Here is a 25,167-nt window from a genome sequence, read left to right on the forward strand (position 1 = left end):
TGACGCATTGCGGGTACAAATGGACCAATCAGAAGCCGCCTCTCCTGGCCATAACGTCCAGTACTGCGATTGACGCATCACACTTTAGCAGAATGTATGACTCCGCCGGTTAGCTAGTTCCACTCAAAACAACACCCCCCTCGCTGCAAACCATACATCTTCGCGATTTGAAGACGTCGCTATCGTATAAAATCCACGGTACTCTTTACAGTACGCTTACGCATCACAATTGTGACATTTTTGACGATCGTTTCTGATAGGGAAGGAAGTGTGTTGGCGGATGGAGATCAAGCAGGGGGAGGGGTTTATAAGCGACCATTAAAGGCGCGTCAAGCACTGTATGATTGCATCCTGTTTATTTGCCAGCTGCGGACTGTTGTTCTGTGTGGAAATACATCTGTTAAAACAGCGCGATGGTGAGTAAAAACTGTTAAGTGTTAACGTGACTGTTTATTTGGTGCAAAATGTATTATTATAGACGAACTTAGATATATAAAATAATGCGCGTTACAGTCAGTATACAGTTCGTTGGATAGTTATACATAACGTAATATTATTTTTCATTGAATGTATGGGGGTGTTATGGTTTAATGACTCGTAAGTTAGTCTTCTTCTTGTGTTATATATATGCGTATTCATTTAATTCTATAGGGGAATATCAGTTAAATATTCCATTCTTGCTGTAACATGAAATAATTTTAAAGTAACGTTAACAGCTTGGAAAAGCTTCATTGATAGCCAATACAGTTTAAGGGGCACGTCAGCTGCAACTATGGCGCATTTCTCTTGCACACGCTTATGTTTGAATATGTGCTCATTATCAGACACGCGTATGGAAAGCATTGGACGTCTGTTGTTCTTTAATTCAATGTTCTCCCCATGAATAAAGCAGTACAAAGACTTTTATGTGCGGTGGAGAAGGGACTGCGCCACCTTCTGCAGTTAGCATTAAAGGGAAAGTTCACCCCAAAATGAAAATGGTTATTTATTCACTTTCATGTTGTTACAAACCCATACAACTGGTTGACTTTCTTTAGGACACAAAGGGAGATGTTAGGCACTGTCAGTCTCAGTCGACGTTTACTTTAGTTCCATCTGTTTCCTCCCATAATGAAAGTGAATGGAGACTGAGGCTGTCATTCTGTCCAACATGAAATTTTAGGGTGATTTGTTTCTTTAAATAGAAGTGAATCAGATCCTTTATGATGCTTAGGTTTTAAACCCCTACACATGTCACCACCAATATTTAATTTAATGGTTGACCAATATGAGTTGAATGGTTGGTGCCTAAATGATTAGATTTGTTTCCATCAGTGCTTCATATGCATCATTGTTCTCAATGTACGTCTTCTCTTTTTCTCTGCAGGCCGACCAATTGACAGAAGAACAGATTGCCGGTAAGACATTCCCACCTCCGTTCTATTGGCACATGGTCAGTGGTGTGGATTCCCGTGGTTTCCCCTACCCCCCTGCCCCCCTCCCCCAGTGGATTTATATTATTTCCTTTTATGGCAAGCCCTGAGACTTGGTCGGGATACATTCCTCAAATTAAAGGACAGGTTTGTTGTGGTGGGAAGCGTGTAATGCCAGGCTTTAAAACTAAGTGACTGAGTAATTTCCTGGGGCTAGATGTAGTTTTCGATGAACACACCCTTCTCTGTTGGAGAGAGTTAGTAACTGCAGGCACTGAGGAACAAGGGTGTGTCCCCTGCTCAGTATCAATGGCTTTGACATGAAGTTACAGTTTCATTGGCTGCTGGTTCGCCTTGAGTCATTTCTGACCTGATATTGCAGATTCTAGCTCAAGATGGACTTGTATGCATTACTTTATTGGGACGTGATGTTCTTGATGTCTTTATAATATGTTTCCTTGGTGTTTTGGATAATTAGGGTAATTTCAATGGTTTATATAGTGTTTATAGGGGTGCACTTATCTCTTTGTCTCTAATGTAATACTAATAGCATACATGTGCTAGAATTGTGCTATGACAACAGAATATTTGTTTCATTTTAGGTGATCTGAGATCCATATTTCTGGTATCGTGTGCAAAGACCACCCTGCAAGATTAATGCTATTTTGAATACTTTGGAAGAAAAGTATCTGACACTTTCAGTTTTTTTGACTAATGTTTCTGATCATGGTTGTGCTATTACAGTAAAGAACCTCAAACAGAAATGCTCTGATACCATTTAGGTCATTGTGGTCTGTCTCCATAGCGACAGTGAGGTCATGGTGGTTTATCCATCGAGACATAGTCTCCAAAGTGTGTTTCCCTGGAGATTGTGTGAGGTCACAGCAGTGTTTCCATACTGCTCTGAAATCTAGATCCCATATCCGCTCAATGGGGTCACAGCACTGGATCTCCATATGGTTCAGTGGGTCTCCATAGGAACAGAGTGAGGTCACAGTGCTGGATCTCCATAGAAACGGTGCCTCGGAGTTGATAGTTTGCATAGAAGCAAGGTAAGGTTTCATTTATGCGAGGACAGACATTTGTAGCAGCCAGTGGCGTTTTTACATAAACAGATGTCACATTTCTTTTTAGAGGGATTGATATCTAGGACTTTTTCCAGTGTGGTTGTTCAAGCCTGTTCTAGTTTGGGTGTCACTTGTTTTTCCTGTGTGCCTTGCGTAATAAACTGGTAATTACAGACTGCAGATTTTTTTCCCACTGCAGTGACTCTTTGCAGTGTTCATTATGAGTAAGGACAAACTGCTTTTAAAGACTGCCTAACGTGCTCTTGCGGTCTCGGGCCCTGAATTTTAAAGCCAACATGAGACTTCATTTGCAACCTGTTTTATTTTTTTTCTGAGTGCTGCAGCGAGAGGAAATGTATACGCCAGGACATGTTGCTAATTAGCAATTGGTTGGACTGTAAAAGTAGGTGTTACTTTTCGGAATGAAGCCTGGTGGTTGTAAAAGAGAGGATTCATTACGGCAGCCAAAAAGCAGAGTAGCTTCATAGCTATTGCATTTTAATAAAAGATTATAAGTCACCGATTATTTTTTCATTAAGACCAGGAAACACGTGTTAAAGTAAATAGGGTCAATCTTAGTTAACTTTAAAAGCTCTAAGGTTTTTGCATTAATGTCGGAAAGAGCTTGTTTTGAAAGTGAGTGTGTAGAGTGTATTTGGGCTTCCCTTCTTTGGAACTGGCCCCACTGGTTCCTCTGTGTGTCTTTTATGTTTGTTTATCTTTGGGAGACTCTGTTAATACAAGATCCTATTCCATTTATTTGTCACCCTTCACAGAATTCAAAGAGGCTTTCTCACTCTTTGACAAGGACGGTGATGGCACCATCACAACCAAAGAGCTGGGCACTGTCATGCGCTCGCTCGGACAGAACCCGACAGAGGCCGAGCTGCAAGACATGATCAATGAAGTGGACGCTGATGGTAAGGACAACCACGTGCATCCTCAACCCAAGTGAATGGTAAAAGTTGGGCTTCGTCTGAATTCTTTCGCTTTCTGCATAGGAAATGGGACGATAGACTTCCCCGAGTTCCTAACCATGATGGCGAGGAAGATGAAGGACACAGACAGCGAGGAGGAGATCAGAGAAGCATTCCGTGTCTTTGATAAGGTAAAGCTTGTCTAGTTCCAGAATAGTGCCGCACAAGGTCACGTGCAGTCGCTGACCTGGATATCTTGTGCTTCAGGATGGCAATGGTTACATCAGCGCAGCTGAATTGCGTCACGTCATGACAAACCTTGGAGAGAAGTTGACCGACGAGGAGGTTGATGAGATGATCCGAGAAGCAGACATTGACGGAGACGGACAGGTGAACTACGAAGGTGAGTTGACTGAAAAGTTGTTTTGGAACTCATTGTTTGTTAGATCGTGTCCTCAATAAAACGCACAACCACAGCCTATCAGAACATGGTTTGTTTAATATACTGTTATGTGGAGTGGGATTTTTGGATCACTAAGATTCCAGCACATCACAGAAACCAAGCGACCAACAAAACGTCACTCGCCGCAGTCTTGGCTGCTTTGGATATGGTGTCAGGGTGCATCTTGAGCTGATGTAAGAAATCTTGTCATCGTTCAGAAACGGACTAACCCGTTCTATGTCTCCACAGAATTTGTACAGATGATGACGGCGAAATGAAGGCCTTGTACAGATCCTCTCTCTTCTATAAATAATTTGCCTTTTTTCTGTTTAATTTATCTGTAAAATGTTAAGTCCCCTCCCCTTCCTCCTCCCGGCTGTCCAAAGGAACTGCATGTAAACTGCATAGGATCTTCAGTCCTCATGTCCCTTTCTTTTGCTGTCATCGTGTTTTTGGAGTGGCGGTGCGGTTACACGGTCAGGTGCTTGTTGCCACGAAGAGGGGGCTGTGACGTGCAAAAACGTACACGTCACGTCTGTCTGCCCCCCTCATGCGTAGCAAGAGTGGAGACCTGCCAGCTGGTTGTCTTCTGGCAGCGACGCTGGCACGGCAACAATGTAGAGGAGTAACTCTGCATGGACTATGGACAAAGTATATAATATATATATATAAATATATATATATATATATATATATATATATATATATATATATATATATATATATATATATATATATATATATGAAATTTCTCAGCATTGCACTACTGCAAAAAAAAAAAAGAAAAAGACACGGGTGTATCTACAAGATACTCGTACATAAACTCTTTTTGTATCTGCTGTTCTATACTAAGAACTTGTTTGAATCTTACAGTGCTTTTTAATGTTTTAATCACTTATTCACATAATTTTTTTTCTTTCTTTACTTTTTTTTCTTTACTTTTTTTTAAGCCGCTTAATGGCATTGTCATGCCTCAGATAGTCCATTCCAAGTTGTATATTTGTTTTCCAATAAAATTTGACTATTTACCCATATTGAAAAGTTTCTTTGTTTGCGAAGCATCATTTAGCCCTCTGATTAAAAGCCCTTCTGTTTATCATTATGCATCCCAGAGCTGGTTTTTATAAGTTCGAAATTGCTAACTATTTTACCTAACCGAGTTGTTTACTCTATTTATTGTAATAGTTCAGATTATTCATTTGTACATCATTATACGATGTGTCTCTGAATCAGCTGGACAAAGTGCTATGTGTTCACAGGATTGGATTGGGGCGAGGCCTCTGTCAAAAAAAAAAAGCTCATTAAAGTAATCTTGAATGACAATTGTTGTAAAAGTCATCCTTTTCCTTGTGAGAATACATCTGTTCTGTTCAGAAGTTTGTTTATTGAAGACTATTTGGTTTTAAGGCATGTTTGGAGTGTTTATGCTATACAAAGATGTAGTATTAGTTATAATATAGTTAATACACAGCTATAAAGTATCATTCATGCACCTCTCCACGTTTTTTACTCATGAGTTTTACTCATATAATTACTAATTTTTTAAATTAGATTATTATAATTTTATTACAATGACAGCAGTACACTGAAGCATGGCTTTGTTATTCATGGTATGTCAGTGTTGAAGTGCACTGGTACAGGAGACGGCTCTGACAAACAGTGAACACTGGGCCCTTCAGTTGCTTGTTAGAAGCATGTGTTCCTGGTCACCTGGAAACAGCAGAACATTCTGCCATGAACTCCCAATGCTTCTGCTGTGCTATTCATCTGTGTCAAACACTTACGAATGGATGTGTCATATGTCTCTTACATACAACAAATTAATATATGAAAAATAAAACTCACTTTATATTGTGTTGCAATCCCTTTTAAAGCTTGGGAGATTTATTTTAGAACGTTAAATTGTTTAATTTAATACAGTACAACAATAATTGTGGATAGCAGCTCAGATAACTTGGGCTTGTAAGAAAAATGTAAGAAGTGTCTTGAGTTACATTTATATTTTTGATCAGAGAATTTGATGAACAAACTCAAGACATTTTTTTTCTCAATATGTAACAAAATCAGTAAATGTAAATAATAAATACAAAAGCAAACAAATAGCAGAAACCCGTGTATCCTGTACTCTCGATTAATAGTTAAATAGTTTTAGTATCTAAGCGACGCCTCTTGTTGTTGAGGTGTCTGTTACAGAAAACAAAACGAACGAACGACAGAACTATGACCACGGGAAGAGAGAAAACATTAGCCAAAGGGAAATGTATAGATGGGGTAAGTTTTTACATTTGTTGTGGTGGAAGGCTGGTGCATAAGAATTACACAAGAACTGTTTCTTTATAGTGCAGGGAACTTCTGCACATATTTCTGACACAACCATTCAAACGTTTGAGGGCCAGTAAGATTTTTTTTTTTTTTAATAAGTAAAGATAGAAGGTTTTTTTTTCCAAATAAATGCAGTTTTTTAATCTTTCTAGTTATCAAAGAATCCTGTTTTAACATTGATGATACTGTTAAATGTTTCTTGAGCACCAAATCAGTATATTAGAATGATTTCTGAAGGATCATGTGACACTGAAGACTGGAGTAATGATGATGAAAATGCAGCTTCGCCATCACCGCAATAAATTACATTAAATATATATATATACATTTATATTTTAAATTGTTATAATATTTTACAATATTACTGTTTTTTTACTTTATTTTTGATCAAATAAATCCAGCCTTGGGTGAACACACCAGAATGGTGATCAGTGGTCTTTTTTTCTTCTTTTCAGAAACAGAAAGAAGAAATGTACACTGACAGAAGTGGTTGGTGGAGAAACACTATTAAGGCAGGTGATATTTTACAAAAGATCCAGCCATAGAAGGAAAAGTAACACAAATAGTTGTTCTGAAACAAATGTATGTCATGACAAACACAATATGAAGTGTACTTTTGCTGTACAAATAGCTTCTGTTTCACACCACACACAAAAGCAGCTTGTATTTATTTTGATGCTCATATTACCAGGTTAATGCTTTCACACTGCCAGCATAAGCAGCAATGTGTAACCACAGCTTCAACTACAACCTATTTTTGTAATGAAAAAATATGCATTATGAAAATGCACTTTAAACCTATCCATCATTATGCTTTTAGTCCAGATGATATAAGCAGTTTATTACACTTTGGGCTCCGTTCTATAATGATTAATAGCCATTTGGATGATTTCACAATGTTTAAGTGTGTTGTAATAAACAATGACTTCACTCAATAACCATTTTATACTTTGGCTGTTACTAAAGGACATCCTCAGTGTAGTAAGCCAGAAATTATGTAAGATGCGAAAGAGGCGTAAAAGAGGTCTCTTCTTTCTACCATCAGAACTATCCCATTCCAGGCAGTTACCACATCCGAGACTTCATAGAGGAGACAGGACTCAACCCGGTGCCGAGGACGTACAGCTTCAAAGGCCCCGCGCGAAACACCCTCACGTGGACTGTGCGTCGAGGCGGGGATCTGCTATTGCCCGGGGCGTATAACTTTACTGACTCAACCAATGAGGCTCTGCGGCGCCAGGCAACTTACTCTTTCAAAAACTGCCCCAGACCTGACAATCTCACTTTAGGCCTCAGGGATAAGGTCAGTTAATCACAATGATATATAGGCATACAAACGCATGGTGCCTTGAGGTCAGTTCAACATTCTGATGATGTAGGGAAGAGCGGGGCACAACCTTACACTTTTTGACTTTCTCAGTTTGTGTAAATCCACTTAGGTTTCAGAGAATGTATTTTTCCCACATTAATTTCACACGTCTAGTACAATTATGGGGTTTTGTTTCATTAATACAGTGTTGTTACATTGTCAGTCTGTTTTGATTTCTGTCTTTGTCTGTGTTCTGTCTATTAGTTCAGTTTAGTCTTCCTCCGCCCCTGCCTGTTTGTTTCTATAGTTACTTATTGATTGGTTAGTTCAGTTCAGGTGTGTCTTGTTAATTTGCTTCTTTAGTTCTGTCTATTTATACCCAGTGTTCTGTCTTATTCTTTGTCAGTTATTTTATGTTGTGTTATGTTTGGTTGTTCTGTTTCCTAGCCTGAGTCTTTATTTGTCTAGTTTTGAGTTTGTTTAAATAAAAGCTGCTGCAAGTAGATCCTGCATCCTTCCCTGCTTCAACCTGCATTTGTTATAAGTGTATACTTTTTTCTTGATTTACCCCGAAAGAATGGAAGTGAAATGTTACAACATGCACATTGTAACATGACCATATGACAGCTTAAAATGCTATCTGATCTAATCAAAAAATGTATACAAACTAAAATATTTTGTCAATAAAATACAATAACTTTTTAGGGATGCTGTTAAACTGTCAACGAACGGAGGTAAGTTTGCAGTATATATATATATACACCTCTTACCTCGTTGATTGGGTTGATTAACAGAGTGTGGTCCATTCGTGTCTAATTAGGTTTGATTGTCTGAATGTGCTCCACGTGTGTTTAATTAGGTTTAATTATCTGAACGTGCTCCTCCCGAACTTTGTTAATAAAACATAATGTGTTACAACTAGCCCCACATTAGGTTGTGCCCCGCTCACACCTACAAATCAGTTTAATGTAGCATGCCACACGATGAGGTGTTTTTTTTTTGTTTGTGACTGATACTAAAAACAAAAGCAAACAATTTATCTGATATCAGTGACTGGAGTTAAGCTTTCACCTTTGAGTATATGAATGTGTATGTCAAAACAATTGTTTGATGAGTGTGTGTGTGTGTGTGTGTGTGTGTGTGTGTGTGTGTGTGTGTGTGTGTGTTTAACGCAGGATATTAACCTCTCTCCCGGTCATTATGATGTTACGGAGAAGCCTGTCCCCAAATCACCCTGCAAGTGAGTAGGCCTCATGCTCAGCACGCTTTCACACACTCAGAGAACTTCACACACTGCAGCTCGGTGATGCTCGCGATCTCATTCTCAGATTCTTCCTTTACCTGTTCTGCAGTTCACAGAACAGCTCTCAGATGCTTTAATACTGGCCTCAACAATAAGGATGGTCCAAAGACCAGGGTCAGTGTCAGAGAGTTTGTGACTTTCCCTTGCCTTTACTGGGTACTCGTTGCTCAAACAGAACTATTTCAGCCGAGACCACTTTGGCAAGTTTACTTGAGTTTATTGAACATAATTTATCTTTGGCGGTATGGTTCCTTATGGGGGTTCTTGCATAATTAATGACATACGTAGCTTTAGCATTAACCGCCCTATGGAGCCATCAGCTTGAGCAATATACAGATGATTAAGACAGTTTAGTAATGTCTTTAAGCCGTGGTTAAACATGTAGACGTAGCAGTGAAGTCTGGGACGTCTATGCTGTAGCTTGCTATGAGGAAGGATGGGTCTCTCACGATGATGTCTGTGGCTCTAGGACTTGGAAGCCTTGATAATCTGAAACAAAGAAGACAACATCCAAAAGGTGCACAGAAATATGCTTGACACTTATAGTGGTGAGGGTGGGGGGGGGTAGCGAGTAGTTTAAGCATGCTTCCCAGGCGGAAGTGCCGCGTATATATATATCCTTCCGGTCTAATAGGAGAACGGTAGTGGTTGGAGCAATTTGACAGCTGACCGTGTCAGCTGATCGCAGACTATGCCTACGTGGCCTGTCTGAACTAACGCTGAGCTCGATTATGTTCAACTCTTATTTATTTTCAGATATAATAATTACACGCAAATAAAAACTGAAATGTTAACATAAGGTAGTTTTCATAAACACTTGTCTTCATGACAAATTTATTCAAGCATATTCTTCAGTTTTATATATTTTTATTATACTTTTACTTTTATGTATTTTATTATACTTTTTTTTTTATAGCTAAACGTACAAAATATGAACATTGGATAACTTCCCTGAGGTAAATGCAACGTTAAGTGGCATATTGTTCACAAGCTGTTTTATTGATGTCTTTCCACAGCTGATGTAGAACCACCTAAACCTTGTTATAAGCCTAAACTTGACATAAACTTTAAATTTGTCCCTCAAATCTGTTTGGTTGATTGGAATGTTATTCCAGGATCAACATAGATATTGATCAAGGAATATGTTTCACTTGGTGGAATCAGGTTCTGGTGACAACCCTGGCTTGAACTAAGGGTGATTCATAGGATCAAAGTGATAACAAAAAAAATGCTATGCGTTATTGTTGCGTTAACTTGCTCTAAATTCAACACAAGACAGATTTTCTTCATACGCAGTATGGGTTGCAGTCTGAACAAGTTTTTTACACCCCCTTTTGATTGACAGGAAATAATTGGCCCTCATCACCGGCTCTTGTTAAACAATCGGCCAATGGCTTTTATTGGCCGATACCAATTATTGACCAATACATTGGTGCATCTCTAGTCAAGTCAAGTCACCTTCATTTATATAGCGCTTTTAACAACATAGTTTGTTTCAAAGCAGCTTTAAAGTGATAATAGGAAATTAAAGTAACAGAGTGGTTTTGGCTTTACAGCAGCTCTAGAATAAAGTTATTGTCCAGCTAAATTTAGTTTTGATTGATTCACTTCCGTCACAACGGTCATTAGTTATTTACTTAGGAGTCGCTAACACGACACCGTTCTAACCCTTAAGAGAGAACCCTTAAGTTCTCTCTTCGCAAACTTTAAAAACGCGAACCTGTGAGAATGCTGATGGCATGCACAAGCGTATTACGAGTTTAGTCTATAGGTATGCACGTTTGAATATATATGTGTGCAGGCGTCTAGTTCTTCTTTACAAACGAACCCTCAACAAACTACTTGTCTGGTCTTAAAATGTATAATACAGAATTTTTAACACTTCCGTGTAGCCACGTGAACCGGAATTATCCAGAAAACATTTTATCTGTACAGAGGTAAAGGGAAGGGAAGGAGGCCTTCACAGGGGAGAGACTAGTTGACACTTCAGGACTGCGTTGTCGTCGTGTCTGGGCGCAGGTCCTTCATCAGATCTGGATACGGCCTGGATCCAGTGGACTGCCGTAAACCTCAGGATTTTGTCTAAACAGAAAGACTAATATTAGCCTAGTTGTTCAGCAGTAACATGCCATTCTTCTTATGATGTAACAAGTACATCAGGATTAATGGGAAGTGTTCCCGATTCCGGTTGACTTAATCTATGCAGCCTAACATTGAATTATAGAAGTCTATAATGTGTTATGTGTATGCTAGGTCAAAGAGATGTGTTTTTAGTCTAGATTTGAACTGACAGAGTGTGTCTGCTTCCTGGACAATGTTAGGAAGACTGTTCCAGAGTTTTGGTGCTAAATAGGAAAAGGATATATCGCCAGCAGTCGATTTTGCTATTCTAGGTATTATCAAATGGTCGGAATTTTGAGATCGCAATAGACGTGAAGGACTATAATGCGTTAAGAGCTCCCTCAAGTGCTGGGGAGCTAAACCATTTAGTACTTTGTAAGTAATCAGCAATATTTAAAAATGTATACGATGTTTAATAGGGAGCCAGTGCAGTGTTGACAGAACCGGGCTAATATGGTCATACTTCCTGGTTCTGGTAAGAACTCTAGCGGCTGCATTTTGGACCAGCTGTAGTTTATTTATTAAGTGTGCAGGGCAACCACCCATTATAGCATTACAATAATCTAGCCTTGAGGTCATGAACGCATGAACTAATTGTTCTGAATTTTTCATTGAGAGCATATGACGTAATTTAGATATATTTTTTTGATGAAAAAATGCGGTTTTACAGATACTAGACACGTGACTTTCAAATGAAAGATTGGTATCAAAGAGCACACCCAGTTTCCTAACCGACGACGAGGACTTAACAGAGCAGCCATCAAGCGTTAGACAGTATTCTAGGTTATTACATGAGGAAGTTTTTTGTCCAATAATTAGAATCTCTGTTTTTTCAGAATTAAGTAGTAGGAAGTTGCTAGACATCCAGTTTTTTATATCAGCTATGAATTACGTTAATTTTGTGAATTGATAAGTTTCGTCAGGGTGTGAAGAAATATAGAGCTGCGTATCATCAGCATAACAGTGAAAACTAATGCCATGCTTCCTAATGATATCTCCCAAGGGTAGCATGTACAGGGTGAACAGCAACAGTCCTAGTACTGAGCCTTGTGGTACACCATATTGAACTTTGATCGATAAGACATCTCTTCATTTACTTACAAACTGATAACGGTCAGATAAGTATGATTTAAACCATGCTAATGCAATTCCACTAATGCCAACATAATTTTTGAGTCTATTTAAAAGAATGTTGTGGTCGATAGTATCAAATGCAGCACTAAGATTAACACTAATAGAGAGATACAACCACGATTGGATGATAAGAGCAAATCATTTGTGACTCTAATGAGAGCTGTCTCAGTACTATGATATGATCTAAATCCTGACTGGAAATCCTCGCAGATATCATTTCTTTCTAAAAAGGAACATAGTTGTGAGGATACTGCCTTTTCTAGTATCTTTGACAGAAAAGGTAGATTCGAGATCGGCCTGTAATTGACTAATTCTGTAGGATCAAGTTGCGTTTTTTTAACAAGCGGTTTAATCATAGCCTGCTTAAAAGTTTTTGGTACGTATCCTAATGACAAAGATGAATTAATGATATTAAGAAGAGGATCTATGACCTCTGGAAGCATCTCTTTCAATAGCTTAGTCGGTATAGGGTCTAACATACATGTTGTCGATTTAGATGATTTAACGAGTTTAGAAAATTCTTCCTCTCCTATAGCAATGAATTAATCGAATTTTTTCTCATGGAGACTACAATGCACTGCCTGATGCAATACTGTAGTAGACGGTTGCATATTTATAATTTTCTCCATGATATCATCAATCTTGTAAGTAAAGAAGTTCATAAAGTCATTACTGCTGTGCTGCTTGGAAACATCTGAGCTTGAAGCTTTATTTTTCGTTAGTTTGGCCACTGTTTCAAATAAATATCTTGGGTTTTGTTTATTTTCTTCTAATAGGGTTGAAAAATAAGCAGATCTAGCAGCTTTTAAGGCCTCTCTGTATGCAATCGTACAACAAAATTCTAGTTTTGTTTTCTTCCAGTTGCGCTCCATTTTTTCAGGCTGCTCTCTTAAGGGCCCGAGTGTGCTCGTTGTACCACGGCGTTGGACTATTTCCTTTAATCTTCTTTAAGCGCAACGGAGCAACTGTGTCTAAAGTGCTGGAAAAGAGAGAGTCAAAAGTTTCTGTCGCAATATCGAGTGCTTCTAAGCTATCTGGGATGCTGAGGAGATGAAACTGATCAGGAATATTATTAATAAAGCAATCTTGTAACATGGAGTCGGCTTTGTAGCCTTGGCTAGATGGAGTATACTTGAGACAAGATAATGATCTGAGATGTCATCGCTCTGCTGTAGAATTTCAATGGCATCAACATTGATTCCATGTGATAATATAAGATCTAGAGTATTATGACAATGAGTAGGTCCTGACACATCGTGTTGTCTAACTCCAAGTTATACCTCCAAGATAACTCTTTTTCATTATCTACATGTATATGAAAATCACCAACAATTAGGACTTTATCTGCAGCCAGTACTAACTCTGATAGAAAATCAGCAAATTCTTTGATAAAGTCTGTATGGTGCCCTGGTGGCCTGTATACTGTAGCCAGCACAAATCTCAAACGTGATTTATCATTTACACTAGATAGTGTTACATTAAGCACCAACACTTCAAAAGAATTATATTTAAAACAAGACTTCTCAGTAATTCTGAAGATATTACTATAAATTACAGCAACACCTCCCCCTTTGCCTTTCAGACCAGGCTAATTTTTATAACAGTAATCTTGGGGTAGTGGATTTAAAGTAATGTAATCGTCTGGTTTTAGCCAGGTTTCTGTCAAACACAGCACATCTAGGTTATAGTCTGTAATCATATCATTAACAATAAGTGCTTTTGAAGTAAGGGATTGAATAGTAAGCAACCTGAGCTTTATCATTTGTTCATCTGTATTATATCTGTTTTTTATTTGTTGAACATCAATAAAATGTTAACCCTTAAATGGGTTCGGGAGTTTTTTGTATTTCCTAATTCGGGGAACAGACACAGTCTCTATATATCACAGTCACAGATGATATCTAGGTGAAAGAGTCTCATGTGATGGGATTTATCTGAGAGACAGATAGCAGACGGTCGGTATAGCCAGTCTGTCTGCTTCCTGACCTGAGCCCCAATTCATGTTTGCAATGATGTTACCCAATCAGTGGCCAAATGGGATATACATATACATACAGTCATGGCCAAAAGTGTTGGCACCCCTGAAGTATTTCTCACAGAAAAGTATTGAAATTACACGTTTTGCTATACACATGTTTATTTCCTTTGTGTGTATTGGAACAACACACAAAAAAAAAAAAAAAAAAAAAAAAAAAAAAAACGAGGAAAACAAGCAAATTTCACATAATTTCACACAAAACTCCAAAAATGGGCCGGACAAAATTATTGGCACCCTTTCAAAATTGTGGATAAATAAGTTTATTTCAAGCATGTGATGCTCCTTTAAACTCACCTGGGGCAAGTAACAGGTGTGGGCAATATAAAAATCACACCTGAAAGCAGATAAAAAGGAGAGAAGTTGACCCAGTCTTTGCATTGTGTTTCTGTGTGTGCCACACTAAGCATGGAGAACAGAAAGAGGAGAAGAGACCTGTCTGAGGACTTGAGAACCAAAATTGTGGAAAAATATCAACTATCTCAAGGTTACAAGTCCATCTCCAGAGATCTAGATGTTCCTTTGTCCACAGTGCGCAACATGATCAAGAAGTCTGCAACCCATGGCTGTAGCTAGTCTCCCTGGACGTGGACGGAAGAGAAAAATTGATGAAAGGTTGCAACGCAGGATAGTCCGGATGGTGGATAAGCAGCCCCAAACAAGTTCCAAAGAAATTCAATCTGTCCTGCAGGCTCAGGGTGCATCAGTGTCAGCGTGAATACGTCGATATTTGAATGAAATGAAACGCTATGGCAGGAGACCCAGGAGGACCCCACTGCTGACACAGAGACATAAAAAAGCAAGACTACAGTTTGCCAAAATGTACGTGAGTAAGCCAAAATCCTTCTGGGAAAACATCTTGTGGACGGATGAGACAAAGATAGAGCTTTTTGGTAAAGCACATCATTCTACTGTTTACCGAAAATGGAATGAAGCCTACAAAGAAAAGAACACAGTACCTACAGTCAAATATGGTGGAGGTTCAAAGATGTTTTGGGGTTGTTTTGCTGCCTCTGGCACTGGGTGCCTTGACTGTGTGCAAGGCATCATGAAATCTGAAGATTACCAAAGGATTTTGGGTCGCAATGTAGGGCCCAGTGTCAGAAAGCTGGGTTTGCGTCCGAGATCATGGGTCTTCCAACAGGACAATGACCTCAAACATACTTCAAAAAGCACCCAGAAATGGATGGCAACAAAGCGCTGGAGAGTTCTGAAGTGGCCAGCAATGAGCCAAGATCTAAATCCCATTGCATACCTGTGGAGAGATCTTAAAACTGCTGTTGGGAAAAGGCGCCCTTCCAATATGAAAGACCTGGAGCAGTTTGCAAAAGAAGAGGGGTCAAAAATTCGGGGTGAGAGGTGTAAGAAGCTTATTGATGGTTATAGGAAGCGATTGATTTCAGCTATTTTTTCCAAAGGGTGTGCAACCAAATATTAAGTTAGGGGTGCCAATAATTTTGTCCGGCCCATTTTTGGAGTTTTGTGTGAAAATATGTAAAATTTGCTTTTTTTCCTCTGTTTTTTTGTGTTGTCCCACGTACACATATATATAAAATGTTTTTGTTTTTTTTTAGCAAAAACGTTTTTAACATTATAAGTGAATCTCATGAAACATGTTAAATTCAAATATCAACATAAATCAATGTCATGACGACCCCTTTAATTATTTAGTTATAATTGTTTTAGTTACTTTATGATAATTTTAGTTAGTACAGTATTATTTCAATTGTTGTGTACAATTGATCATTTGAACATCAACATATCCAGCTAAAACACTTGAGTGAAAGTTTGTGAAAAGTTTGTTACACGCTTGTGAATTATTCTTTCTAACACAAATGAAAAACAAAATGCAATATTTTTGTAGTGGGGGCCAATGAAAGTATTAGTAGCCTAGAGCAAGTACAAATCTGAAGCACCAACCTGATTGAACAAATAGAAGAATCCTTATTGTTGAGGCCTGTAGTGTTTCACCTGTGTTTGTTGACTCTTTTCTCTCCTCCACCCTGTTTGCACCATTTTATTGTCTTCTCTCATGACACTCGTCTCTTATTGCAGACACGTGATGTTCCGATCAGCTGTACAAAGGGTCAGCTTTCTCCCGGTAAGTGTCCAGTTTCATTGTGAATAATATAGTCTAACCTATTATGTGTATATTAAATGCTTTGCCTGTTTTCCCCCAGAATGGTTTGTAAATCATGTAGATTCCTGTGAGAGAGTTTCACTGATGCGCGTCAGTGTTGCACCTCATGCACCGTGGCTTCAGTGGCAGTGTTGGCTGGTTATTCGAGCTGTGCTGGCAGCTGTCTAGTGTTGACGGAAAAGTGAGGATGCTAAATCATCCTCTGGGTCTCATTAGGGTGAACATTAGGGCTTTGTGTGGTTGTAGAAGGGTGTCGTTTCATGTCAGACAAGTGTTTTGTCAAAGGTTAAGTAGCAAAGAAACCTCAAGCTTATTCTTAAGATGACAGATCAACAGCAAACAGGCAAATTATATTACTCAGAGGCTGAACTTCCATAGTTTAAGGCTGGAATACAAAAAAAAACAAAAAAACAATCTGAACAGATTTAAAAAAACTATGGCATTATACTTGCCAACTTAAATGGTTATAGAGAAACACTGGGCATCATACGCTAAATGACTGAGGATAACACACTACCTGACTTTAAGTTGTTCAGAACACAACAAAAGCCGCTTTTTCACTGTCTGGCTGAACGACTCTAAGAACGGTAAAGGCACCCACACACTACAAGATAATCAGGACAATTTTGGTCCCAATACTCCCCTTCCGACAATCCCAGGTAAAGTCCCGACTATCTTGATGGATCTACAGATTATCTTAGCAGATTTTCCTGTGGTGTGATCTGTGTTAAGAGTCATTGAATTTGCTCGGAAGAACACCAATCTCAAATTGTAAATATCCAACATGTTAAATATTTTTGTCATGTTTTGTCAATGTCATGTTGTGTGGGTGGAACCATGAGGACAAATGGGCCAGCCTGGTTCCAATTTCCACTTGTATCAAGTGTGATATTTCTTTTATGCAATAGTTAAAAATGAATTAGTTATTAATGAGTAATTGGTGACACTTAACACTAACACTTTTGGTTAGTTCACCCAAAAATTAAAATGATCCCATAATTTACTCACCTTCAAGCCATCCTAGGTGTATATGACTTTCTTTTTTCAGCCAAACACAATCGGAGGAATATAAAAAAAATGTCCTGGCTCTTCCAAGCTTTATAATGGGAGTGAATAGAGCCTGTGATTTTGAAGCTCCAAAAAGCGCATCCATCCATTATAAAAGTAATCCATTTGGCTCCAGAGGGTTAATAAAGGCCTTCTGAAGCGAAGCGATGCGTTTTTGTAAAGAAAAATATCCATATTTATAGCTTTTTAAACTATAATCACTGGCTTCTGGCAACAGCCGTACGCGAGTCGAGTTCAGGTGGAAGGTGGAAGAGTGACTTCTGACCCGACGCACCAGCCACTTATTAGGTACACCTGTTCAATTGCACTTTAATGCAAATATCTAATCAGCTAAACAAATGGCAGCAACTCAGTACATTTAGGCATGGTCAAGACGATCTGCTGCAGTTCAAACTGAGCATCAGAATGGGAAAGAAATGTGATTCAAATAAATATTTTTGACCTGCCCGTCTGGCACCAACAACCATGCCATTTTCAGAGTATTTTAGAAACTGCTGATATTTTTACGCACAACCATCTCTAGGGTTTACAGAGGATGGTCCAAAAAAGAGGAAATACCCAGTGAGCGTCAGTTCTGTGGGTGAAAATGCCTTGTTGATGCCAGAGGTCAGAGGAGAATTTCCAGACTGGTTCGAGCTGATAGAGTAGCAACAGTAACTCACACAACCACTCGTTACAACAGAGGTACGCAGAACAGCACAACTCATCGAACCTTGAAGCAGATGGGCTACAGCAGCAGAAGAACACACTGGGTTTTACTGTATATGCTAAAAAGTTGGCCAGTTTAGTACCAAGTAGTATTGAAGAAGCAGGCTACACTTACAAGTTTACTTCTACTAATATCAGTGTACTAGAACTTCTAGTACATTGATATTAGTATACTTAAACTTTACAACATAAAGTATACTTAATAAAATGAACTTGAAGTATACTTATCATTCGTACGGGTAAGAACAGGCTACAATTCACACAGGTTCACCAAAATTGGACAATAGAAGATTGGAAAAATTTTGCCTGGTCTCATGAGTCTCGATTCCTGCTGCAACATTCAGATGTTAGGATCAGAATTTGGCATAAACAACATGAAAGCATGGATCCATCCTGCCTTGTATCAATGGTTCAGGCTGGTGCTAATGTAATGGTGTGAAGTATATTTTCTTGGCACACTTTGGGCCCCTTAGTACTATAATCAAATGGCCTCTTCAGTCTCCAGATCTCAATCCAATAGATAGAGCACCTTTGGGATGTGGTGCAACGGGAGATTCACATCATGGATGTGCAGCCGACAAATCTGCAGCGTGATGCTATTATGTCAATTTGACCAAAATAATTTCCAGCACCTTGTTTAGTCTATGCTATGAAGAATGAAAGCAGTTCTTAAAGCAAAAAGGAGTTCAACCCGTTACTAGTAAGGTGTATCTAATAAAGTGGCTTTGTTAAAATTTTAACAAAACTCTTTTGTTTGTGGATAAATGTGCATTTTTGAACAAACACTTGATTTAATGATTCAATGACTCACTCACCTGTAAAGCATATAAAGCTATAAAATGAATGTGGATCACATAGTTCAGATTATTTGATGAGACATTTTTGAGGTCATATTAATATCTCTGGTATCTTGGCAATTCTGAGCAGTGAGCACAATTTGATATCTTTTCTCTGAAACTCAAGAAGAGACATTTGAGATCTTTCATTACTGGGTAGTTTTCACAGGTTCACCTTAAGGCATTTGAAAATACAGAGAAAGCTTTTTTTGATATTGATATTTTCTTTATTGAGTTGTGAGTGGCTTGTTTTGGAAGGTGTTGAATATGGCTTTTCTGGACAGGAGTCCCTTAATGAAATAATAGCTCAGTGCCTCTTCAGACATGTGTAGTATGGCACAGCTATCCGCTCTTGTCCAGGGGAATGCCGAGCTGGCTGGCTGTCCTATGGAAGAAGGGTGCAACGGCCTGATGCCTTTAAAACCAACGGAAGTTGACCTCATGGGCAAGCAGGCAGAGGGAAGTGAGTTCCGCTGCAGCCAGAATTAACACCTCCGGCACAGTTCAACCCGCCACACACACCACTGCACAGGCCAGCTGGATCAAGTGAGGCTGCCGGTGGAATCAAATGGCACGTAATGATAGCAGACAGCTTCTGTAGCACAGGCGCTGAGCAGTGAAAGCTCTTCTTCTCAGCTATGCTTTTGAAAGCACATAAATAGACCTATATCTGTGATTATAGAGTCAAGCACAGGTTGATGAAGTGCTTTTTTTGGAGAACACTAATTAGATTTTTTGATCTTCCAATCTAAAGGAATATTTCAGGCCGTGGAACACAAAAGGGCAAGTTTATCAGATTGTCCCTGCTGCTTTTTTAGCATATAATGAAAGTGGATTTCGATTTAAATTAATAAGGTCCAAAAAAGACAAAAAAAGCTCCATGAAAGATTCATAAAAATAGTTCACATGACAATTTTGGGGTGAACTATTCCATCAACTGGTAAATTAAATTAAATTTGAATATTACTTTTGTTGACTTGACTTCCACTAATGGATTTAGAAGGAAGGACCAGCGCCTGGACATTACAATCCAAGGCCGAGCACGGGCATTGCAGTCACTTCCTGCTTTCGGTCTACATTACCACGGCTGTACAGTGTGCATTCGGTGAGCTTCATTTCTATCCCTGTTCGATAACTAGCTCTACAACCCTACATTAAGTCTTACAACAGCAAAACTAGTCTCAGGGCCATCAATTTATAACACCACAATCAGTGTATTGATTATCATAAATGGGATGAATGTGCATGTTATTAAGTAAAATGGGGCTAAAAGTCTCAAACCTTTGCTACTTTGCCTTTTTTTGTCAGGGAACTCCCGGCCCAGGTGTGCATGAGCCCACATGGCACAAAGGTCAAAGGCTCAGCACTAAGGGCAAAGTGGACTGGGCCTATGACCTCCTTTTTCGCAACACACCATGAACTTTGCCCTCTCTTTTGTCTGACTTTCCCACATGTATTCCTTCTAGTAATATTTCCCATTCTTTTGAAAGTAGGGTGTTGCCAGCTGGTATGTGACTGACCTTGCTGAAATGTGGTTGAAATAATGTCAGTTGTTGTTTTCACATTGAAGTATGTTCAAAACAACGTTTCATACAGATTTTTTGTGAAAAGGTAAATAAAATATGTATAAATTTTAACAAGATTTGTAAGATATGACATTGAAACAACATTGTAATATTAACATTGATTCAGTTTTAATAAAAAAAATATATCTCTGCAATCTCTGTTATGTCATGGACTGATTGTGTGGCTGCCCATATAATGAACAAATCTTTGTGATGACTCTCACATTCACATAACTCATTCAGCCAGAACAAAGAGATCAGTGTCACACAATAAAACTGTTGTTTACAACACTCACACACAATAGCTAGATTAACCCTATTGTTGAGGTCCTGAATAATTCAATAAATCAATGAGAATGTACATGTGAGTTGTGTAGGCCTATATTTATGTCTATATCTAATAAATACATTTAATCTACAGTATAAAGCTACTGTGTGGTCCAAAAGTCTGAGTAAAAAATGCATCTATTTCATATTTTTCGAATTTAATGCAAAATATTTAACAGTGCATTCAGTAGTTTGGTGGTCATTTAAAAAGCTGTACACATGAATGCTGTACAATCACATGAAATGAAGGCTGTACTCATAATAGTTTTCTATAAAAAGTATTTTAATTTTAAATGGCGTGGGTCACCCCCCTCAATGTATTTCACCATGTGGAAATTACGTGACCCGCACTGTTTCACTAAACATCCAACAATGTTCTCGCATTAATTGGCTGCCTCCATAGTAGCGTAGTATTGTTTGCTGATATGAGAAGCTAAAATCAGACAACAGAACAATGGGAGAATCAGTACCTGTGCGACCGAAGAAGACAGAATAACCATCAAAGACAAAAAAATTAAATAAAAAATTAGCATGAACATCGGTGTGACATAAACAAGGTGGAAAGAAATGAAGACAGGGTAGCCCAAGTTGTTGGACATGTAGGGGAATTAATTATTGTGCAAATTGCTTTCTAAAACTCCCTAGTGCATAAAACTCATCATTACTGCAGAAACTGACAAAAACCTGGCTAAAACCAGACTATTACATTACTTTAAATGAATCCACCCCCAAGATTACTGTTAGAAAAACGAGCCTTGTCTGAAAGGAAAAGGGAGGTATTGCTGTAATCTATAGTAATATTTTCAGAATTAATGAGAAGTCTAGTTTTAAATATAATTCTTTTGAAGTGTTGGTGCTTAATGTAACAATATCTAGTGTAAATGATAAATCACGCTAAACATTTGTGCTAGCTACTGTATACAGGCCACCAGGGCACCATACAGACTTTATCAAAGAATTTGCTGATTTTCTATCAGAGTTATACTGGTTGCAGATAAAGAGATGGTGATTTTAATATACATGTAGATAACGAAAAAGACACATTGGGATTGGCATTTAGAGATATTCTGAACTCCATTGCAGTTAGACAACACGTGTCAGGACCTACTCATTGTCATAGTTATACTCTAGATCTAATATTATCACATGGAATCAATGTTGATGCTGTTGAAATTCTACAGCAGAGCGATGACATCTCAGATCATTATCTAGTCTTGTGTACTCCATTTAGCCAAGGTTGCAAAGCCAACTCCGTGTTACAAATATCACTTCTGCCACTAAAGATTGCTTTATTAATAATATAATATAACGCATTATAGTCCTTCACGTCTATTGCAATCTCAAAACTCTGGCCAGTTGATAATACCTAGAATATCAAAATCGACTGCTGGCGTTAGATCCTTCTCCTATTTAGAACCTAAACTCTGGAACAGTCTTATTCCGAGGTTTACTGTAATCAGCTGTATCCAGATCAGATGGTGGACCTGCTCATAGACACGACCACAACGCATCCGTGAAGTGTCAGCAGAGATTGTGTCAACTAGACTCTCCCCTGTGAAGGCCTCATCAACACGACAGCCATCAGCACTGATCCTCAACAAACCCATCTCCATACCGGCATGACTCCGATCTTTAACCAGATGGAACTGGATAATATTGTGATTGTTCCAAACCAATCTGACTTCTGACCTATAATGCTGCCTGAATCATAATCAGCCCATATAAACACTGCTCAAAAAAATAAAGGGAACACTTTTTAATCAGAGAATAGCATCAAGTCAGTTAAACTCCTGGGATATTGATCTGGTCAGTTAAGTAACAGAGGGGGTTGGTAATCAGTTTCAGCTGCTTTAGTGTTTATGAAATTAACAGCAGATGCACTAGATGGGCAACAGTGAGACAACCCCCAAAACAGGAATGGTTTTACAGGTGGAGGCCACTGACATTTTTTCCCTACTCATCTTTTTGGACTGTTTTTCACCAGTTTTGCATTTGGCTAGGGTCAGTGTCAGTACTGGTAGCATGAGGCGATACATGGACCCTCCAGAGGTTGCGCAGGCAGGCCAGCTCCTTCAGGATGGCTCATCAATACGTGCCATTGCCAGAAGGTTTGCTGTGTCTCCCAGCACAGTCTCAAGAGCATGGAGGAGATTCCAGGAAGACAGACAGCTACTCTAGGAGAGCTGGACAGGGCCGTAGAAGGTCCTTAACCCATCAGCAGGACCGGTATCTGCTCCTTTGTGCGAGGAGGAACATGATGAGCACTGCCAGAGCCCTACAAAATGACCTCCAGCAGGCCACTGGTGTGAATGTCTCTGACCAAACAATCAGAAACAGACTTCATGAGGGTGGTCTGAGGGCCCGACGTCCTCTAGTGGGCCCTGTGCTCACTGCCCAGCACCAGGGAGCTCGATTGGCATTTCCCATTGAACACCAGAATTGGCAGGTCCGCCACTGGTGCCCTGTGGTTTTCACAAATGAGAGCAGGTTCACCCTGAGAACGTGACAGACAGGAAAGGGTCTGGAGAAGCCGTGGAGAATGTTATGCTGCCTGTAACATCGTTCAGCATGACCGGTTTGGTGGTGGGTCAGTGATGGTCTGGGGAGGCATATCCATGGAGGGACGCACAGACCTCTGCAGGCTAGACAATGGCACCCTGACTGCCATTAGGTATCGGGATGAAATCCTTGGATCCATTGTCAGACCCTATGCTGGTGCAGTGGGTCCTGTGTTCCTCCTGGTGCACAACAATGCCCGGCCTCATGTGGCGAGAGCATGCAGGCAGTTCCTGGAGGATGAAGGAATGATACCATTGAAGGGCCACCACGCTCACCTGACCTACATCCAATAGAACACCTCTGGGACATTGTGTTTCGGTCCATCTGACATCACCTGGTTGCACCTCAGACTGTCCAGGAGCTCAGTGATGCGCTGGTCCAGATCTGGGAGGAAATACCCCAGGACACCATCCGTCGTCTCATTAGGAGCATGCCCCGACGTTGTCAGGCATGCATACAAGCACGTGGGGGCCATACAAACTACTGAGTACCATTTTGAGTTGCTGCAATGAAATTTCAGCAAAATTGACAAGCCTGCTGCATCATTTTTTCACTTAGATTTCCGGGGTGTCTTTGAATTCAATCCTCTGTAGGTTGATCATTTTCATTTCCATCAAACGATGTGGCATCCTTTCGTTCATAACACATTACCCAGTCCATATTAGTATAGATATCCAGCATGATATTTTTCCCCATTGAGATCTGATGTGTTTTCAAAGTGTTCCTTTAATTTTTTTGAGCAGTGTATATATATATATATATCTCTCTCTCTCTCTCTCTCTCTCTCTCTCTCTCTCTCTCTATATATATATATATATATAATAACTTTTTAAAACAAAAATGAAACATCAATGCACTTAAGATGGACTGTGACGCTATTTTCTGTTTCTTTGTTTTTTTTTTGTTTTTTTGCATTATTTTCCTGTTATCTCTCTAAAGCTGCTTTGAAACAAATCTGTAATGTAAAAAGCACCATATAAATAAATGTGACTTGACAGCGATAGATGTCAGCACTGTCTAACAACTTGTGGTATTGGTACTTGAAGTCGGAAGTTGCGATAGTCCTTTCTTCCCTATTGTGACGTATACTTGAGTGAAACGGCTTCTCAAACAAGAAAAAAATTAGGGTGGGACTTGATTTTGTCTATCAGGAATTTATTGGACTGTTGTTGTTCGCTATTGGTCGATCTCATATGAGTGACAGGTTGTCCTGCCCTCACACTAGTAAACACACTGTTGCAAGACTCAGTCATTTATTTTGATTAAAGATTACAAGAGCACATGGATTTTAAAAAAGAGAAAATTGTGTGCACAGATAAATCACTTTAATAAATATTGCAAAATTCCATTAAAAATAGGAACTTTCAATTTTGATTTCATGACTTTAAAATAAACAAAAAATGGCGATGATTACGCTAGCTAAAGAACTACTGAATTTACCTTTAATAACGAATTATATTGTTCGCATAGCAATTTGAAAATAAAAATGATCAATTGAACATGTTGTAAATTTAAAGATCATGTCCTGTTTAGTTTCATTTTCCTTGCCATTAGGTGCGTTTACATGGAGCATTGTAAGTCCAATCCGAATGAAAATGCTCCTTATAAACACCTCAATCGGAATAAAAATGCCCAAACTGATTGAAATTGAAATTGAAATCGGGTTGAGAGGGGTGGGATAAACCTTTTCTAATCCGTTTGATAGGACATAAACACTTGATCGGATTGAAAACCGAAACTGGAAAGTTTTGTGTCCATGTAAGCATGGCTAATGTTTTGCCTGAGTTCTCATTTCATTGTTTGTTACTATAGTTTCTGTTTAGTTTCACACCTGTTTCTTGTTCTGTTGATTTTCATCTCTGTACATAGGCCCTCAGTTTTCTAAGTTCTCTGTTCGGTGCT

General features: G+C 39.0%; 2 protein-coding genes across 2 annotated transcripts; both read left to right on the forward strand.

The window, feature by feature from the left end:
- The first annotated feature begins 290 nt into the window (after nucleotides 1-290).
- On the forward strand, nucleotides 291-5,161 carry calm2a (calmodulin 2a (phosphorylase kinase, delta)). Its single transcript, XM_079855048.1, has 6 exons — nucleotides 291-416; nucleotides 1,367-1,397; nucleotides 3,256-3,399; nucleotides 3,481-3,587; nucleotides 3,664-3,799; nucleotides 4,088-5,161. The coding sequence occupies exons 1-6, from the start codon at nucleotides 414-416 to the stop codon at nucleotides 4,114-4,116; spliced, it is 450 nt and encodes a 149-aa protein (XP_079711174.1). The 5' UTR covers nucleotides 291-413; the 3' UTR covers nucleotides 4,117-5,161.
- A 1,458-nt stretch (nucleotides 5,162-6,619) lies between these two features.
- stpg4 (sperm-tail PG-rich repeat containing 4) lies at nucleotides 6,620-20,532 on the forward strand. Its single transcript, XM_079855046.1, has 6 exons — nucleotides 6,620-6,672; nucleotides 7,206-7,463; nucleotides 8,645-8,709; nucleotides 16,118-16,163; nucleotides 19,815-19,919; nucleotides 20,123-20,532. The coding sequence occupies exons 1-6, from the start codon at nucleotides 6,631-6,633 to the stop codon at nucleotides 20,231-20,233; spliced, it is 627 nt and encodes a 208-aa protein (XP_079711172.1). The 5' UTR covers nucleotides 6,620-6,630; the 3' UTR covers nucleotides 20,234-20,532.
- Nucleotides 20,533-25,167: the final 4,635 nt, after the last annotated feature.

This window comes from Squalius cephalus (genome assembly GCF_949319135.1).
Source record: "Squalius cephalus genome assembly, chromosome: 21".
NCBI lineage: Eukaryota > Metazoa > Chordata > Actinopteri > Cypriniformes > Leuciscidae > Squalius > Squalius cephalus.

What these genes read in the sequence shown, in the direction of transcription:
- calm2a (XM_079855048.1), top strand. An exon ending in CATTCCGTGTCTTTGATAAG is followed by an intron (nt 3,588 to 3,663) that starts GTAAAGCTTGTC and finishes CTTGTGCTTCAG; the next exon opens with GATGGCAATGGTTACATCAG. An exon ending in CGGACAGGTGAACTACGAAG is followed by an intron (nt 3,800 to 4,087) that starts GTGAGTTGACTG and finishes ATGTCTCCACAG; the next exon opens with AATTTGTACAGATGATGACG.
- stpg4 (XM_079855046.1), top strand. Translation starts at nt 6,631, where the DNA reads ATGTACACTGACAGAAGTGGTTGGTGGAGAAACACTATTAAG. An exon ending in GTCCCCAAATCACCCTGCAA is followed by an intron (nt 8,710 to 16,117) that starts GTGAGTAGGCCT and finishes CTCTTATTGCAG; the next exon opens with ACACGTGATGTTCCGATCAG. An exon ending in AAAGGGTCAGCTTTCTCCCG is followed by an intron (nt 16,164 to 19,814) that starts GTAAGTGTCCAG and finishes TAATGGATTTAG; the next exon opens with AAGGAAGGACCAGCGCCTGG.